Source organism: Dysidea avara, chromosome 3 (assembly GCF_963678975.1).
Source record: "Dysidea avara chromosome 3, odDysAvar1.4, whole genome shotgun sequence".
NCBI lineage: Eukaryota > Metazoa > Porifera > Demospongiae > Dictyoceratida > Dysideidae > Dysidea > Dysidea avara.
In genome coordinates, this window is record NC_089274.1 from 10,540,344 (window position 1) to 10,560,420 (window position 20,077).

Below are 20,077 nucleotides of genomic sequence, written 5' to 3' on the forward strand. Positions count from 1 at the left end.
CCTTGGCTTGGGCATATGTATATCAGGCAAATTCCTTGTGGCTATTGTGCAACTATTAAATACATACAATTGGATATACGTACATACATACATACATACATACATACATACATACATACATACATACATACATACATACATACATACATACATACATACATACATACATACATACATACATACATACATACATAATACGTACATACATACATACATACAGTAGTAATCATGCTAACATACAATAATTTGATAAGTTTGTGGCTCCTGTACAATAATATCTCTAGTAGAAAAAGTTGTTGCCTCATTCTGCAATACAAAACATATATACATATTAGAGATATGTATGTATTTGTACATGCGTATATATATATATATATATCTATCTAAGTATACGTATATGATACGTACATAATACTTACATATTGCACAGTTCCTAAAAGTACAAAGTATATACCCCTGACTTTGATTAAAATAATGTAGTAAGTTACAGTTGCATAATTATTCCTCCAAATATGTACTTCTTTTCGTTGTGACCATGACATAATATTTGGTTTTATTGGCATCGCTATCTACGTACAACAGAGAAAAGCTTGTACTAATTTCTTGCTTCTTACTTACAGCCATATCCACCTGGGATGCTTACTTTTGGCACAAGGGTACCACTAATATAGAGTAATCAAATTTCATGGCTTTATACGATTGTCTGAGATATGTTCTAATATGGATGATTACTATGGAATCATAATTATTATAACCAGTTCATTGGTAATAATACACTTGTAGATACATTTACCATTGTACAGTATGAACAATAAATAATCATGCAGTACGGTAGTACTGTATAGAAGGAATCTTGCCTATTGATATTACCCAAAAACCAGCCACCATGACAGTTTATAGGTGTATTGGTTAAGCATAACCAAGCCCATAAATTTCTTCAGAGTGTCTCTAAATCCTACAAGCAATTTTCTACAAAATTTTACATTTACTGAATTTTCTACTAACTGACTGACTCACTGACTGCCTGACTGATTAACCAATGCCTCCAGTCAAGCACAATTCAATTATGGTTAAGGTTATAGGCTTAATGTCTTCACTGTTTGGTGCTATTTTGCCAAAGATGTGACTTTTGGAAACCACAGCAGCTACAATCCATGCTAATCATGGGCTTAGCATTGTCCTACCTTGTGTTTCTTTCTCCACTTCTTTATAGGTGTTGATTTGCAGTAACACATTATGTCTTCAGTGCTTTTAATTTTTGTAAATTGATTGCAGTGGACATACTATTCTTCATTTGTAACACTGTGTAACAGGTGGAACGTAGCTGAAACTGATAAGTAAAATGACCGCTTCATCATGTTTCAGCAATGCGGGAGACTGAATCATAGCTTTTGTAGTGATTACATATGTGCTTCTCATACTACTCTTTGATTGTAACCCTGCATAATGGGTGGGACATAGCTTAAAACAAAGCAAAATGGTCACTTTGTGTTTCAGTAATTGATAGTTAGGGCATGAATGAAATTAATTTTTACTATGCATCTGGTGCAACACTTTCCTTTTATATAATTAGTCAATCAGTTGAAAAATTCCACTAAATAAAGAAAGAAATTAAAGTTTTGTTGTATCCTATTGGAAACATTCTGTGGCTTTTGTAAAGTATCAATGCAGAAAATTAATGCCCTGGTATGGTTTCCTTGTATGAAGAAGACAATCATGTAATTGAAGATAAAAGGCAAAGCGCACACTTGTTGGATGGCACATGCCACCAGTGAGTTTGCTATTGTAGTGTGAAATAGTGGCTGTACACTGCTTTGTTTGGCCTCTAGCCTTGTGACTGTGGCCAGGCAGGCAAGCTGGCAGGAAATTCAGGTTTTTGTATTTTTAAAAATTCAATATCTGGTTGTCTGTGTTTTCTTGTTTTTAATGCTGGATTTGAAGTTAGGTGCACTAAGACTTTCGTGATTTTTGTAGTATATGATCGGATGTTTCTATGATGGATTTTAACTGCAGCATTTTGGGTGGTGCTCATCATATTAGAGGGTTAGGGGGAACCCTACTAAAAAGTACTACAGTATTGTCTGCTTATTGTAGTAAATCATGTTATGCAATAGTTAAATTTAGACTATGTATATGATGCACGATATTCTTAACACTGCTTTTAGTACACAAGTAACACAGTTGGAGACTTTTATGATGGTCAGTTCAGACAAACAGTCTTGTTACACAGATTGGACAGGTTTTGCTGTATGGTACATATTATGGCATGTAAGTCAATCACACCTACTTACACAAGTTGACACACACTCAGCAAGATTTCCACTGGCCATGTTCATAGCACTACAAGCTTCTTCACATGTGTACTTCTAATATAAGAATAAACACATTGTTAGTAGGTTATAATCTAATTAATTTGCTAAATATTTACTTTAAAAAATGCATCAACAAATGTATAAATTTTATTAAATTGGAAATTGAAGATGTACACCACACATTATTGTTTTTGTATCTCACTGACAATGTCCACAAATTATGTGTATGAATTGACACATACTACAGCCACCTAAGCCTACAATTTACAGCAGAATGCATGAAATATAATGGTGATACATGCAATTTTAAATTACATGAATGTCTATGAAGGAATGTGTCAATGACAAAAGTCATCACATTTGTTAAAGCGAGAGCAGATTGAATATAATGTTTTTATGTTAGTGCTCTAAAAATGTAAAAGATGTGCACTTGTTTACGTGCTCACATCAGAAGTACATTTTACTATCGTAGTTTTGTCTTAACCCTGAAGAACCCATAACATACACACAGAAAAGGATTCATTTGTTAAGTAGTAGGAATCTGTTGGTACAAGTTAGAACTACTTGTTGGTTTGCAATCACAAGTTAATGATTGATTAAGCACCTGAAAAAAATTTTTTTTTGTTGTTACCACTTTGTAAGTCAGTGTTTAGATCTGTAATTTCTTGCTTTTCGTCAACTTTAATTTGTCAAAGCTGGGTAATTGTGAATTCGTCAAATTTTCTTTTCGTCAATATTTCCTACTGTATGATACTTACTGTAGCTTCTAAATTTCTTGGCTGCTAGGTAACATTTCCTTGGGTATCTAACTATTTCCTGGAATTTGAATAATGCATGAAAGTGTGGTTGTTGTTTTTTGCAGATCCAGCCACACACAAGTTACCACAGCACATTATATTTATAGAATTTGGTGTCTGTACTTTAGCTGCCTTATCCTTGCACCTTATGTAATTTACTGGCATACTACGTACATACACTTACAGTGCAATAGTACTACAATTGTCATCATAATTATGATATACCATATATGTGACTGAATTTGACAAAACAAGGCTTCGACGCACAAAGCTTTGTTAGGAGATATGGCGATTTTAAGGAATCATTGTGTAATAACTTCCCAGTGCCTACAGCTGTGCAAACAAAATTTGCACCAATTGTTCATCTGTTCACTAGCTATCACTGAGTGGGTGTATACATTTCTGATACCCAAAATTTACCCTGTTTTGAGCAGCTTTTTTCGAGCGGGTTATAATATCACAGATGGTAGTAATAGGGTGGGAGGGTGGGGGTGGACGGTGGTCTTAATATACGGGTATAAAATGGAGTAAGAAGACGATTGGAATCCAGAGGCCAAGTTTGGGCTCTCCATGGCCCTCCATGGCCCTCAAATTACTCCAAATTGACTGAGAACACTATTGGCGAGCTCTCTGTGAAGTCCCAGCTCACTACACACCATTATCACAAAGCCATGGCCATTTAATGGTGCCAATCTCACACTCGTGGCTTTGACAGGGTCGGAAGAAAGCTGCTACAGAAACCAGACTTGTCAGTGCTGAAGGAAGTACAGTGTGAAATATGATAGTGTATTAGACCAGCAATCCATTTCTGGTAAAATCGTAAGTTTGATCTTGTGTGTGTGGAAGCCTGGTTTTGTGAAATCCGGTCACATATACATACATACACACATACACACATACACACACACATACATACATACGCACATACATACATACACACACACACACACATACATACATACATACATACATACATACATACATACATACATACATACATACATACATACATACATACATACATATATACATACATACTGTACATTTGTACACATACATACACTTATATGTACGTACCACATAATCTTGTTTACACTGACAAGTGTAATTCCTGATGTCCGGGTAGCTGGGTCTTATCATATTGAGTGCTGTCTATAACAATACGAATCAAAACATTTTACAGAATTGCTTCAGAGAGGAAGGTTAACTAATAAATCCACAAAAGAACGAAGAATTATTATGTGATATTACATAATCTGCTAATGTAATCATACAGTATGTTAGGAACCATGGAGGGTTGCATTTTTCACAATAAATAATACCTGGAAGCTAGCCTAACACTATCTTTGGTTAAGTATAATCAAGCTCAAAGGTGCTTTCTGTTCAACCCAAAGCACTACCAACAGATTGCGATGAAGTTCAATATTTTTCAGTAGAATTTTCTACTGACTTCAAACAAGCTGGTGTAACTCATTATTGGCTGAGGCAACATACCAACTTGATTTTGTCCCAGCTACGTAGATGTTGCTTCAGCCTGACAGGTATCTATTAGACACATGCATGGCTGTGACACTCCTGGTTTGTTCTAATGGCAATTCTAAAATGCACAAGCTGGAAGCAGAAATTTTAAGTATACACACTTAACAAATGCAAGCATGCCATGTACCCTTAACAGGAAATATACATGTAACACTGGAGTTGTGGTACTACTTTCTCATCCATCAATTTGGGTATATTTTAATGAAGTTTAAAGACTTTAAACATAGTTAATGGTAGGAGCAAACACCATACACACCTTTGCTAGCAAAAGGAAAGCATTATCTAGAAACAGCATTATCTAGAAACAGCATTATTTGGAGTAACAACGCATGTGCTGCAAGTAACGTACACGTGGTCAGTTCATCACCTTTTATCTCTATTCAACACTAAATAAAAGAGCTGCATCCAGCCATCAGTGGTACAAAAATATCATTGTTGCAGCATGAAAAAGGGAAGTGTGGGTGGGGGTGAGAAACTATGTAATAAGTAATATTACACTTAAAGCATTTTGTGTCGTTTTGAAGACATATTTGGGCATGATTATTGTATACTGCTAAGGCAATATCAGTCTGGTAGTAACACAAACCATGGTGATTCCAAATATTTAGTACTATTGAACAAATAATTTCCTCACATGGATGGCACCAGCAAAGCAACTTACAATGTTGAATGGCATTGTATAAACGTGTGGTTTATCTGGATTCTCAGCGTATATTTCTAGTCGCTGAATCTGCTCCAGTACAATTGGGTCATATCCCACTGAAACATTGACAACAAGCTGGTAAGAACAATTTGGAAGACGATTTCTTTCAACACTGACAGAAAAGTTTGGTAGCTTATCCGAGCAATCTGTGGTACAGTATATAAACTAAGAATACACCCACCCACATACATGCACACCTGTTAGTTACTTACATACACAATATTTTGATCAGCTATAGAAAATGTATTTATAATTTAATAACAGATACATATTCATACATTTGCTGATGGTTGGCTTCTCGTGTTAGAGACTGTACACTGCATGATGCTTAATAGTATTTTGGATTTGGTTGTGAAAGAATTGGAATTGTGGTCTTAGTTGATTTTGTCTATCCATGATGTATCAGAATACATCACTCACTCAGCTACAGTACATACGTAGTTAGTCAACTGTTTGAAAATTTTACAAAGTTTACTGATCACATACAAAACAGCCTAGCTGTAAAAGGGTATAATAGAATAACTTGCTGCAACAAAAAAAGTTATGATATCAGAGTGAAGCAATATGTGAAGTACTCCAATAGCAATACAAACCAGATTTTGTACAAACAGGCTATAAAAATGCAAAAAGAGTCTGGGAAAATCAGATGACCTTTCTGACACAACTGCCATGTGTCACAATGATTCAATTAATGTTCATTTTTATTAATACTCTGTCATGGAATTTCTTTACAGGCTGAGTCATGTAGCTGCGGTCATCCTTGCAGAGTGATCTGGGAAGCAGTTTAGAATGATATATATATAAGGAAACACTAGTCATGATTATTATCCATAAGGCTTAATGCATTTCATGGAAGTTACTCACGAACTGGGCTCATAAATGTGACTTACAGACTGGATTTCGAACAGGAATAATCCAGGCATTATCTAGCTTTGTACAGCTGGAGACACCATTGCCAAGTTACAACCGCTTGCTTTTCTTAAAAAAATCACATGCACAAATTTATTTAGAACACGTAAGAAACATATGCATAGTGGTGGAGGCTATTGTTATAGTGTAAATTCAATTCCTTCATTGCTCCAGTAACACTGAAGATTAGGCTTCGGTGATGGAACTGAAAGTAACTTAGTTATGTATCTACGTACTTATCACTCATACCACACACCTACTCAGTATTAATTACTAAGTTTATACCTAACTATGTACATATATACCCACTATAATTATGCCTTTCAAGAGCTATTAATAGTCATTATCATCTTACTAAGCTATAGTATAAGGAAGAGAAAGATCAGCAGTTGTTGCTTAATAATTGGTGTCTCCAGCAATACAAGAACTATGTAGATAATACTTGGATTATTGTTAAGAGTTTATTCCAAGCCCAGTCCATCAGTTTAGTCCATCAGTTCAGTGTGTGAGCCGGTCCAGTTTGTTAGTCCAGTCCGCATGATATAATTCTGCCTACTGATAACGATGTTCTGGAAACATTGTATGCCATTTGATGAACATATACACATACACAATCAATTTAGGACAAACAAGAAGCAGTGTCTAATGAAGAATACAAAGTACTTGGTAACACACAGCAACTTACTGAGCTGCTCGAATTTACTTCGGAATGTTTTATTCACAGACTCATATGAAATCTGCATGGATAATCAAATGAATGGAAATTATATAACAATCTACATCACATACTGTAAAGTCTATAAAGAAGGCTTCATCTGAAAGAAGCAAGGTTGAGTTAGATTGTAGTGTATATTGTATTTTATCCTGCAGAACAAGATAAATGACATAGGTTAGTATGTACATTACATTAATAAATATTTATTGTTAATTAATCATTGTAAAATATAATCATGTGTAAGAGTTCTATAATACACAAGTACACAGAAAAATTTGGAATTTTCAACTAGAGTAGGGACCATAGCACATCGAAAAAAGTACTGAAACAAGTTGCAGTAGTCCATGATATAAATCACAGTAAAACAATAAGAAGTGTTATATCCCTACTGTGCTTCTGTGTACTTGTTTGTTAACATTTTTTGTAAATAATTATTATGACTGGTGAACCCACGCGTTTTCCGCATCTGAAATGCCACCACACGCCCCAATTATCGTCTGAAAAGTGAAGTATCCATTACGCTTCGTTGTCAGCTTTGTTCAACCTGTTACACAGCATTTCGAATCAAGAACTGTTTGAAAAGCACCTCTGCAATCCATGCATACCGAAAGAGATGGTGCCACGCGCGCCCCGGTTATATCAATCATCGTCTGAAAAGTGAAGTATCCATTACGCTTTGTTGTCGGCTATGTTCAACCTGTTACACACCAGTACGAATCAGGAACTGTTTGAAAAGCACCTCTACTATCAAAATAGCCACTATGACAAATACGGACAATTTCCGTTTCCGTTCTTGTTTCCGTTACGAAGGGAAGCCATTTCGGGCTAATGCCAAATCGACACTTTCGCTGTCAGTAAAGATGAATGGGACACAAAGGAGGACACTGGTAAGTCCATGAAGAATGCATTGTACGTACTGCTGTATGCCAAAAGGCACCTGTCGGGCCAAAGTGACGTCGAACAGTGAAAAAATCAAGCCCGTAGCGTTAGCCGTTATTGAGTTATGCTTGTCTGAAGGCATCAGGCAGTCAGCCAGTCAGTAGAAAATTCTGTTGAATAAAAAAAAAATTTAAATTCCGTAGCAACTTGTTGAAAGCATTTCGAGTCGATCTGAAAGCATTTTTGGGCTTAGTTTTACCTAACCAATACTGCCTCATCGTCGTCTGGGAAAATTAAGGCTGTTTTTTTGGGTGATGTTATTTCGTGGGCCACGCCTACTCCTTTGTGGTCCCTGCTATACACTACTATCATAGTGTATGATTATGATATAACATAGTGTTGTTCCAGTATCAGCTGGTTATTACAGCTCTAGTTTCAGTTAATCTTTATTAAAAAATACAGTTCCAATTCTAGTTCTGGAAGCATAAACCTTTAGGATTACAGTTCTAGTTCCAGTTTTGGAACCATAACCTTTAGAATTACAGTTCTAGTTCCAGTTCTGGAACCATAACCTTTAGAATTACAGTTCTGGTTCCAGTTCAGGACCATGACATTTAGAATCATTCTACAATTTCTATAACAACATTTATTTTAACTTAAGTATTAGCTACCAAAAGCCCATACTGAATTATGTACATAGACACTCATTAATAAGTTATATGCTAATGTTACCGGATTTAATCGTTTCATGTTATGTAGCTAATTATTAGACAAACAATTATATAACACCACTATTTCAAGTCCTTTGAGGTAACTAATGAGTCTGAATGGTGGCATGGTACAAAAAGACCTGTGATAGCTAATTATCAAACACTGCACATTGCAGACATAACAATATGACTGATCCAGCATTGTATTTGGCATTCTCTAGTTGATCAGTTGTTTCAAGCAGTATTTTAGTACATGCATACATGGTTTAATGCATACAGCTTTTTCATGAAGCTATATACTAGTCTACATTGTGCATTTTTGTCAGCAGAAAAAATTCTGATCTTGTAAAGAGCATAAAATCTAATTGGCAAAAAAAACTGTAGGGTTATATGACCAATTCCAGTTCCAGTACTTGATAAAATTTCTTTATAGTTCTAGTTTTAGTTTTGAGGAAAGCAAGATTATATTTCTAGTTCTAGTTCCAGCCTTAAGAAAAGTAAAATTATTGTTCCAGTTCCAGTTCTAGTTCTAGAACTGAAACTGGAATAAAAAGGGCTGGAACTGGAATTATTTTAGTTCCAATACTGAGTACTGGAACAACACTAATATAACAGCAGCAGTTGTTTTGGTGCAATGTTATTGTACGTATAAATCATTTGTGCCTGCGCTTGTTTTCAATAGCCACTCCAAATACTAGAGGTGCAAATATTAGTACACAGCATTTCATCTCTGTTGAGATGTAACCAGACTCATCAGCAGAATATTCCATATTTACGTACTTGTCCTACAGAAGGTGGTTATCTCCCTAGTAAGGAACGCAACATCTCACTATTACTACTACTTTTTTGTACAGTACTACTTCTTTGTTGAAGAGAAAACCAAGTAGGGATGTGCTCGACTAATTTCAGTAATAATGATGGGGTAAAAGAACTGAGCATCATTCCAGCATTTCGATGCAGTTTTTCAGCATAATTACACAGATTGAGATACTCTAATAGAGCAGTCACTTACTCTAATAGAATGATCGGCATAGAACAGTTCAATACACATTTACTAGTCACTAAGCACCTTGCTAGCAAAATAAAGCAATAGCTTTCCAACAAATTCATACAACCAGATTTAACAGTTTTTATTGCTTCAAAGTCTTGCTTGCTATGCAATTTAATTACGCAAGTGAAGAAAGAATTGCAATAATTTTGAGAATCAAGACACACGGTAGTGTGTTGTGTGGCCAAAAAAGTCGGTGTGCCACACTGTGAGTATATTTACAGGAAGAAACAAAATGCAATTTTCACACATATGTGCTCCCTTCTTGAATTGGAATCATTTTTATACTGCTCCACCTTCAGCACCCCGTGTATCACGATTGCCTTATGCAATCATGAAATGTGAGCCTTCAAATTCGGCTTCATTTATTTTTGTTTAAGGGGCTCGGGGGGCTTAGATTATTCTTTTTGCACACTTTACAAACACCATTATAAAATGCAAATGCGTACCTCAACTTTCTTGAACTTTGGTGCACTGTAAGAACATATTATGGTACAATCACATACCAAGTTTGGTGCAATTCTGATAAACTATGGACAATTATTGCATTAAAAAGGCTGACTTGTTGTCATGCCTACAGGGTAAACTGCTTATGGGAATAACTTACAATTTGGTATTTGTATACGTAGGTTAACCATCATAACTAAAAACTTTTGTCGTTTAAAAGAAATTGAATTTACAGAGTTTCAAGGTAAAAAAACCAAAGAACTATAAATCACAGGGTCGAAATACTCTAATAGAACAGTCACCACAGGGTAAAAAAGATGCATGAATAATGTTGAAAAGAAAAACTTACCAGCGTTTCAACCAGGGACCTCCATAGTGAGCACCTAAATCCTTAACCACTGAGCCACTGCTATCACAGCTGTTCACCTCACTTAACCTCTACTTTATAATAAAAATTCTAGCTAAAATCTAGCTACTCAATATTATAGAAAAAGTAGATAACTCATATATACCGGATCACCAATGAAAAATCTAGATTGCAATCCTCGAAAAAATTGTGCTCTAACAGAGTATTATAAAAGCAATAAATTAAACTCTGCAATACAATACTGGTTTCATTGTAACTTCTTTCATTGTAACTTCTTTAGTATTCCATTGAATCAAAGTCAATATTATAGCCATTTTGGTACTGATCGGTAGGGTAGTATATACACTACCATTAAAACCTATTTGCGCCAATCATCATAATCATAATCATCACAATGAGTGCTTTGCTAGTGAAAACTTGCGATAACAGGCTAGAAATCTATTTGCTTTTTTAAAAATTGAGCAACTGCAAATTATCACATTTTGCATGAAAAATCGAGATACTTTAATAGAACAGTCACAGCAAATTCCTTGTATGCCTCACGTAAGTTAAAGGATTTTAGTTTGTTATAAAGCACTATTGCATAAAAATACAGGCATGTAACGGGCTGGGCCCCCCACTACAATGCAACAAGTTTCCTTCACTACAATTCTTATTAACGCATCTCAATACTTGTAAATATATGCGTACATAACACATGACATACACTATAGTGATATACACAGTACAGCATGATTCTCCAACTTTGTTACATCATTCCCTCCTTCAGGAAGCTTGGTCCTCCAACCTTAACTCATTAGTGTCCACATCTGTTAGACATGCATGTACCTTCATTACACTGCTCAGCAATGCCTCTTCTAATGTTCTTGATAGCACTTCCACTACATTCATTCACCAATGTTCTTGCATATTTGTCACAACCCCAGCATCTCCAACATAAATCTCCCTTCAGTCCTTGCTCAATTGTTACCACAATCATCACAACACTTCACATGTTTACCACAGTTATGCAATAGTAAAAACTGACTAATCACTAAGTACTCATTAGTAGGAACCACAGACTCCACACTTGGTGCACAGACCCCCTTAACAACCGCACCATTTATTGAGGATTAAATTACACATATGTGCTCATATATATATATATATATATATATATGTAATAGTTATACCATGGCTGCGAGGGATTTTGCTGATATATACACCCAAAGCCCGAGGGCCACAGGCCCGAGGGCTGCGGGTGTATATGTCAGCAAAATCCCAAGCAGCCATGGTACAAGTGATATATATCACTTGGGGCACACTAATAGGTGAAAGAACTAACGAGAACTCATCCCATTTGTTTTTTACAGTAGCATCTGAAGATCGATTGTGGTTTTAATAGCGTGGGCTAATAGCCATCAAAACGTTGTCCATACGTTAAAATGTCATTAATACGTTGCTATGCTTCAACACACAATGTTAGAAAACTTGCGATTGTGGGATGGAGTTTACATTGTTATCATTTTTGTACTAAGTTAAGCCAACTAACTTCGCTATTGGGACAGTAAGTAAGTTATTATATTAAGTTAAGTACTTAGAACTGTAAGTTACTAACCTATTTCAACGTAGCAGTAGTAGCTTTGCTGTTCCATGGTCTGTTCAAAGGCTGATACGCGGTGGGTAGAAATACGCATCCACAATTGCCCAAACAATTATTTTGTGCCTTCATTATCCTTTAGTAACAACCAACTACTCTATCTTAGCCTATGTACTAAGCTTAGCAACCTCTACAAAAACGAATCCCACAATACAAAGCTCTATGTCGCTCAATATAACGAGTCAAAGCGCATCAATTCTTTGAACTGGCTGGGTATCAAAGTCATTGGCAAACCACTTTCCCATGATATTGCCCGGGCAATATCTTGATATTGCCCAGGCAATATGTGAGTTAAACACCAAGCGGCGCCTTTGAACGCCCACGCTAAAGTGGTATATATATATATATATATACATATACAAGTATTAAAAAAAATTAGAAATTTTCAAGTAGAGTAAAAAAGTACTGAAACAAGTGCATTAGTAGGGTCAAAAACTGTGGTTTCGTGACCAACCTCTAGCTAACAAAGTTTGATGGTTTAATATTGTACTTTAGGGTATTTTAAACAAAATGAGTTCCCACGCCGCTTTTTAAAGTCTGGGGAAAGTTCAGTAGAGCCAAAAGTCTAAAATGACTACTAGCTGACATGCGCAAAAAAATGATAAAAATTCAAATAGATGTTCTTTTTAGACTACTTTGGGATCAAAGAATACATTTCTGATGTTATTTTTGTGATTGGATGTTCCTATAACCAAGAAATTTAAGTTTGGTAGCTACCAGAACAAACAACTAGCTAGCTGTTTACTGTGATCAAGCCTTGTTTTTTCAGCTCCACAGTCAGCAGTACTTTTCTTGACAGTGCACAACCTCCTTGACAGAGTTAGCTGACTAAACTAGCTGACTGTCAACTCTTTGCAATGAGAAGCAATTAATAGCTGATACCAAAAATTGTCAACAACATTGGTCAATTTCAAGCTGCTCAGGTGAATAGAAAGCAACTCTCTCAAAAGTACGAGGAATATACTCCAGCACGTATGCACAGAGATGGGCAAGCTTTACAAGATCTAACATCATGCTTCAACATTGCTTTCCATTTAATCCATCACCACCTGCTCTAAGAACCTTACAATTAGCTATTCTAGCTACACCTGAGCTCATTTGAGCCTTCAAGAAGGCCAAGCAAGATGGGAAGACCCAGCCGGCAAAAAAAGTTCCATGGATGAGCACATTTATTCTAAAGAAAAATCCATCCATGATCGCATAAAACGTAATTTGCACTCACCTTTATAGGGATTTCATCAAGAAAAGTCTCTGAAAAGACACTAAAAATAAAACGAGGAGAAATGAATAGCAGGACACTAGCATCCATGTTGATGTCAGTGGTCTACTGTCTCTACCTGAGCTCATGAAACATCGTATATCTGAAGAATACCTAACACTGTTTAATCCCAATGGTACTTTCAAAAAGACTCAAACTTCTGCAAAAGTTAGCATTACAGCCCCTTGATGTCAACTCTTACACAGCATTAGTGGATATGATGTAGTGCCTAGCATCACCTATGGGTCAAGGGTGATGGGTCTCCATACACTTGGGGTGACAACACCAACAAAATAGGGTCTGTGATCCTGGCACAGCATGTCAGTGTTACCACCATCATCTGCATCAATGATCCCCATGACTATGCTGAGTCCACCAAAGATGATGAGGGCGAATTGCACATTCAGAATCAAGGTCCCATACCCATTGCATATATGAAGCCAGCTAATCTGTTTCCCATGGCCTGCAAATTCAAGACAATTCTCTGCACTGCTGGCAATAAGAAACGCCTCCAGGCTCTAATCAAAACTCATCAACTCTCAGAACTGTCTAAGTCTATCAGTCAGGAACTAGTCAACTCAGTGGGTGAGGACTGTGTGAGTCTGTCAACTGGTGACACCAAAGAAAGCCTGAGCTTTAGCCAGGGTGAGGCTGACACAATTATGCTATCTGTTTATGCAGCTCTAAGATTGATATCACCTGGCTATAGCAATCTCATAGTAATTGATGCAGAAGATACAGATATGTACATTTAGGCTGTAGCCATTTCACATGACATTCCAGGTATTATAATATCTCTAAGAAGCAGTTTTTTTTCTGCAGAGGCATGTGTACTGAAGATTTTGCCAAATCTCATACATTTTCATGTCTTGACTGGCTGTGATGCCAACAGCTGTTTTTCTGGGCACAGCAAGATATCCCTCTATGAGAAATTGTCAAAAAGTACTGAGGTCCGTAGCCTCATCTCAAAGTGTAAAGAAGGCATTCTGCTGAGTGATGATGTCTTGAATGACCTAAAGTCCTTTGTTATCTGCTACATCTATGGAGACACACAAAATTCCTCTCTGAATCTAGCCCTTGCAACTAAGTGGAAAAGACTAAGAAAAAATCTTCCATGCGTTTGCTTTCTGATGATGACAATCTTGAGCAGCATATCAGTTGTGCCAACTTTTTAGCCTACATTCAGTGCCACCCTGACTTGAGAAGACATCCCTCTCCTATAGGTCACGGTTGGGAATTGGTGAATGGCTGTTGCAGACCAGTGCGCCACACAAACCTGCCCTTCCAATTTCACTTCCAGTCCCATCATTGCAACAGGATGGCTATGACTCTGCCAATTCAGAGCTGAATCTGCCAATTCAGAGCTGAATCTGAAACTGCATATGAATCTGATTTTGATACTGAACCTGAATCATCAAGGAGTCATTGGATGAACCTTGAATTAGACTTAACACACTATTTATATGCATTACATCTCATTGAACAAAATTCTTAAAATTTTACATTAACAGAATACCCAATCACAAAAATAACATCAGAAATGGATTCCTTGACCCCAAATTAGTCTAAAAAGACCCTTTATTTGAATTTTTATCATTATTTTATTTTTGCGCATGTCAGCTAGTAGCCATTTTGGACTTTTGGCTCTACCACAACTGATATGCTGCTCAAGATTGTCATCATCAGGAAGCAAACGCATGGAAGATTTTTTCTTAGTCTTTTCCACTTAGTTGCAAGGGCTAGATTCAGAGAGGAATTTTGTGTGTCTCCATAGATGTAGCAGATAACAAAGGACTTTAGGTCATTCAAGACATCATCACTCAGCAGAATTCCTTCTTTACACTTTGAGATGAGGCTACGGGCCTCAGTACTTTTTGACAATTTCTCATAGAGGGATATCTTGCTGTGCCCAGAAAAACAGCTGTTGGCATCCTTTCCCCGGACTTTAAAAAGCGGTATGGGAGCTCATTTTGTTTAAAATACCAAAGTACAACATTAAACCATCAAACTTTGTTAGCCAAAGGTTGGTCACAAAACCACAACTTTTGACCCTACTACATAGGGGTAGTAAACAATACTAAAATACAGTTAAATAATAAGACGTGTTATATCCCTACTGAGCCTACTCTACTTGTAAATTTCTAATTTTTTAAAATACTTGTTTATTTGCTTTTTATGGAACATGATTATAACTTAAGCCTAATGGTCATATAACTTTGTGTTTACTCTCTATATTATGTACTTTTGATAACATGTATTGTTTCCCCACTTTCTCTTCTATAAGCCCTACTCTACCTTTTACACATTCGTTAGCTATAACTTTGTTAACAATCATGTTACCAAATAAGCTATGCTTTCTTTGTACCTGTCATAGGTTAGCTATACAGTACACATTGATCATTGTAGTGGGAATATTGTGGAACACAATAAGTAATTGCTGCACATAAGGACAATGCTACTGGAGCGACTGACAACTGACAGGGAATTGTGACAAAACATAATATACAGGGTTTCTATGAGATTATGCATTTAATACATTATTATTCATGCATTTAATTAGAAGTTTTGTATATGCATTTTTACACTTAATAGTGTTAACAGCTTTAGATACACACACACAATTATGTAACAACAGGGTTTAGCAAGATTAATACTGTAATAGTGAAGAATCTGTTCGTCACAAAGAAATGCGTTTAAAAATGCAAGCAGTTAAACCTAGCTGCTTAACTTTGCTAACAACAAACACACTAATACTATAACAACTGTCTGTGCAACTGTGGTCCAACAATGTTAAGATGATCTTGTGGTACTGGGCCCTTCAGGACTTGGATGATGATGACAATCCCCTTTTCCCCTAGTAATAGTTTTCCCCCTGTAGCTAGCTGTAGTTTATGTAGTTGTGTAATAATTGTTTGTAATTGTAATACTAATACTATAAACAAGATGTCTTACGCGTGTATTTTGTTTAGCAAGATTAATACTGTAATAGCGAAGAATGTGTTAGTCACAAAGAAATGCATTTAGAAACGCAAGCAGTTAAACTTAGCTGCTAAACAACAAACACATTAATACTAAACAAGATTTTTATGCATGTATTTTGTTGACGACATACAATAGGTCCCGAGATAGGTCCTGTATAAACCAAACATCAAATCACAAACGTATTCTAAAAAGTTTGGTGCGATAATACATGCATTCACAATGATTATGGAAGTCCTATTGATATGGAAGCTCTACTGATGAGCAATGGCCACGATAAAGAAGGATCAAAGGAAAATCAGTAAGCAATAGCGCATACATTGTAGGATATTTAAAATACTAAAAGTTTCATCTCCATGAAATTCGAAGCATTTCCGCCAAAGAAGTAAGGCTGTAGTTGTAGCCAATTTTTCGCTACGCTTGAACGTATCAGGCAGGCTGGCAGGCAGTGAGGCAGTAGAAAATCCGTGAAAATAATTTCTAAAAAAAATTCTTAGCACCTAATCGAAAATGCTTCTGGTCGTTCTGAAGGCATGTTTGGGCATGGTTATACCTGACCAATACTGTCAAGTGGCCGTGAAGGGTTTGCAAAGATGATTTTGGCTGGATTTATTATTGTAGACCACGCCCATACATTCGTTGTCCCTACCATAGTACTATCGTACTGTATGATATACATTTAGTTACCTAGCTATCCACCCTTCCACTGCACCAAGCTCTACATTGCTTACTCTTTTTTCTAATGCTAATCACATAACATTTTTCCACAAAGCCAGTAGTGTACATGACAGTACACAAGTTCAACAATCATGCAACAAGAACACAATGACACCACAATAGCAAATGAGATTATATGTACATGAAATCATGCATGACATGACAATATATAGATCATATATGATATAGAGAGGATGAGTTTGGATGAATAATGGGTAACTGAGGAAATCATGGGGAGGGCAGTAAGTTCTTCCATATATAGGGTAGATGAATGAACATAGCATTTGCAAGTGATGATAGCAAACTGCTAAGACACATAAAATCGCAGCAATTGATCACTAGCAACCAAAATGACAGACAAAGCTATGTCATGAACATTAATATTGGCATCAATTGATAAAGCATTACAGCTACATTACTAGCATCTAATTTACCTGCCCTCAATCCTCAGTCACCACCTAGCTAAGATAAATAATATATAATAAGTAAAAAAAGTTATTGTAATAACAAATTGTATACCTTATACGTAGTGTACAAGCAGCCGTGCCTATATGTGCACATATATCTAATTTATATCCAAATAGTGGGTGGGTGGGTAGGAACTTTTCTTTAATTAGGCCATTTACCTTTCGAGAACGTGGTGTGTCATGTTACCTCAAAAAACCTATTAAACCAGTTTGTCGATTACACAACACTTGAAACCATTTCAACATCACTTCACGTGCTTAGATCATAGTGCACCCTTGGGTCATAATTTGCACTTATGTCAGAGCAATTGTGCAAGTTCTTATAGTGCTACATCTGCAGCATGCATGTTAACTTCAATTTATTGTGATGCAATAAATTACATTAAACGTCTTCTCTCTAAGACTTTTAGTCTAACCGCCACCCCTTCACAGTCGTCTCTTACGGCTGCGCGAATGACGAGAATTGGTCCACAACTCAGTCTAGTTACTCCACGTAGCTTCTGGTCCTCCTGTGATCCAAAGAAAAACGCCTGGCCTCCTGCTGCCTAGTTGTCACGGCGAGTCTTGGTCTCCCCCGTCCGGCCTCCTCACTAGGGGGAAATCTTGCTCCAGGACCCTCAGCTTTCCTCTCGTCTGGTCTTTTGCACCAGGAGTAGCTCTCTCGACCATTCTAGTCGTTCGTCTCACGAAGTTCACAGTACTGGCAAACACAGAAGTGCCAACTGGACTCACAACTCTGAAGCTGTAACAATTCCACCGTCCAGTTTAAATGTCAGTAAGACCTCCAATGTAACAGGCTGGGGGCCCCACTACAGCACAAGGACAGGCCACGTGTTTCCTTTGCTACAATTCTTATTAATGCATCTCAATACTTCTACACGCATGCGTACATAACACATGACATACACTATAGTGATATACACAGTACGGCCTGGTTCTTCAACTCTGTTACAGGCACTACAACTTTATATAGCCACGAACAAGCAAGCATAAAATAATATCAGCATAAATTGGCTTTGGTATCATATGAGTACCGTATAGTAAAAAACTTTGGCGGTAAAAATTTTTGACAAATTTGGTGAATAGCATTCAATTTGCCAAAGTTGTTTTTGCCAATTATTTTAGATGATCACACGAGCACATTGAGTCTCGCACTAGAGCTTGTGATGAAGGTCAACTTGTATATACCACCATGCAATAAAGATCGAGCTGACTGGAGATCTTGATCTTCCGGCCTAGGAATGTGTCCCACAGTTGGAAGCACTCGTAAAAAAATTGAGATAGTATTTCCAACCGGCTCCCCGTTCACATGTCAGTTAGTTTGTAGTCTCGTGATGGATTTGGCCAAATATTTTGATATACGTGATAACCTCTGCTACTGGAGTTCACTGAGAAGCAAACTATGATACGGTCGCTCTCGGCATTGCACAACTCTTGGCATCGCAGGAGATAAAGAAGCACGCCTTTGCTAGCACGTTGTTAGATCAGTAGCTACAAAAGTACTGTTACAATAGCAATGCTAGCTACCTATACACTTACACTTGCTACACTACTTAACTACTGATGAGTTGACTGACACCTTGTCGTTTTATCCTTACCGAGATCCTTATGTCACTGCATCTTAAAATTCTTTGTGTAAAACAAAACCTCAAAGCCAGCTTATGGTTGAATTTGGCTTATATATTTAAAATAAGTAAAATCCATGCAAAAACAGCCAAACTGTATAAAAATGTGGCCTTCAAAAAGCCTGGGTGAAAATGTTGTGAAATCAAAGGTGGCAGCCATTTCACAATAATGTTAATTTTAACAATGGCTTTATTTATTATCCTTAAGATTATTGCAGCCATTTCTTACATGCCACCTTCGATTTCACAACTTTTTCTACCCAGGATTTTTGAAGGCCGCACCCTTTTTATACAGCTTGACTATTTTTACATGGATAATCAGTACATTTTGGGAAAAATAAAAGCATATTGATAACTTATTTGAAGAAATTTGGAATAGAATAATGATGAAAATTGGGAGCACAATTCCACAAGCCTACCTACTAGGAAGCTGACAATTCAAGCATTTAGAGTAAACCTCAGCTGAATAAGAAAAAGATACGGCAAACATGTGTGATTGGCCACAAAACCAAGAGAAAAAATACATCATCAATAAGCACGAAAATCATGCTCCTATTTGTACTACTACTACTGCTAATTAAAAAATAATATTGATAAAAGTAATAATATCGTACAGTGTGGTAGTACTGATTGTCCCAAACATAATGGTGCTTCTTAAAATGATGCCACCGAAAATCATAATAGAAATACTTTGTGCAACTAAAGCACTTTCATGAAGATCTTGTAACATTCTTAACATCTGTTGAAAAGCCTTTTAAACTAAAATTCAAAATTTGGTCTGTCAGTCTGCCTGCCTGCCTGCCAGCCAGACCACAGGTTCAAGACTAGTACTAAACAATGCATCATATGTACAACAACCATTTTATGCCACAATACTTAGCTCATCTTTACTTATTTAACTCATCCTTATCTTTAATCATGCTGGTTGTCATTTTCATCTTCATACATATCAAAGTGTAAAATTTC

At 36.6% G+C, this 20,077-nt stretch overlaps 1 protein-coding gene across 2 annotated transcripts in view; it reads right to left on the bottom strand.

Annotated features, from left to right (window-relative positions):
- The window catches only part of LOC136249314 (uncharacterized), an 86,277-nt gene that overhangs the window by 30,816 nt on the left and 35,384 nt on the right, over positions 1-20,077 (bottom strand). The window contains exons 9-14 of one of the 2 annotated variants that reach the window (XM_066041274.1): positions 7,050-7,124; positions 6,946-6,997; positions 5,310-5,497; positions 4,187-4,261; positions 2,292-2,366; positions 241-306 (exon numbers count right to left, since the gene is read on the bottom strand). In XM_066041274.1, coding sequence (XP_065897346.1) covers positions 241-306; positions 2,292-2,366; positions 4,187-4,261; positions 5,310-5,497; positions 6,946-6,997; positions 7,050-7,124 — 531 coding nt within the window. The remainder of the gene's footprint in view (positions 1-240; positions 307-2,291; positions 2,367-4,186; positions 4,262-5,309; positions 5,498-6,945; positions 6,998-7,049; positions 7,125-20,077) is intronic. The other variant, XM_066041275.1, reaches the window with a different exon arrangement.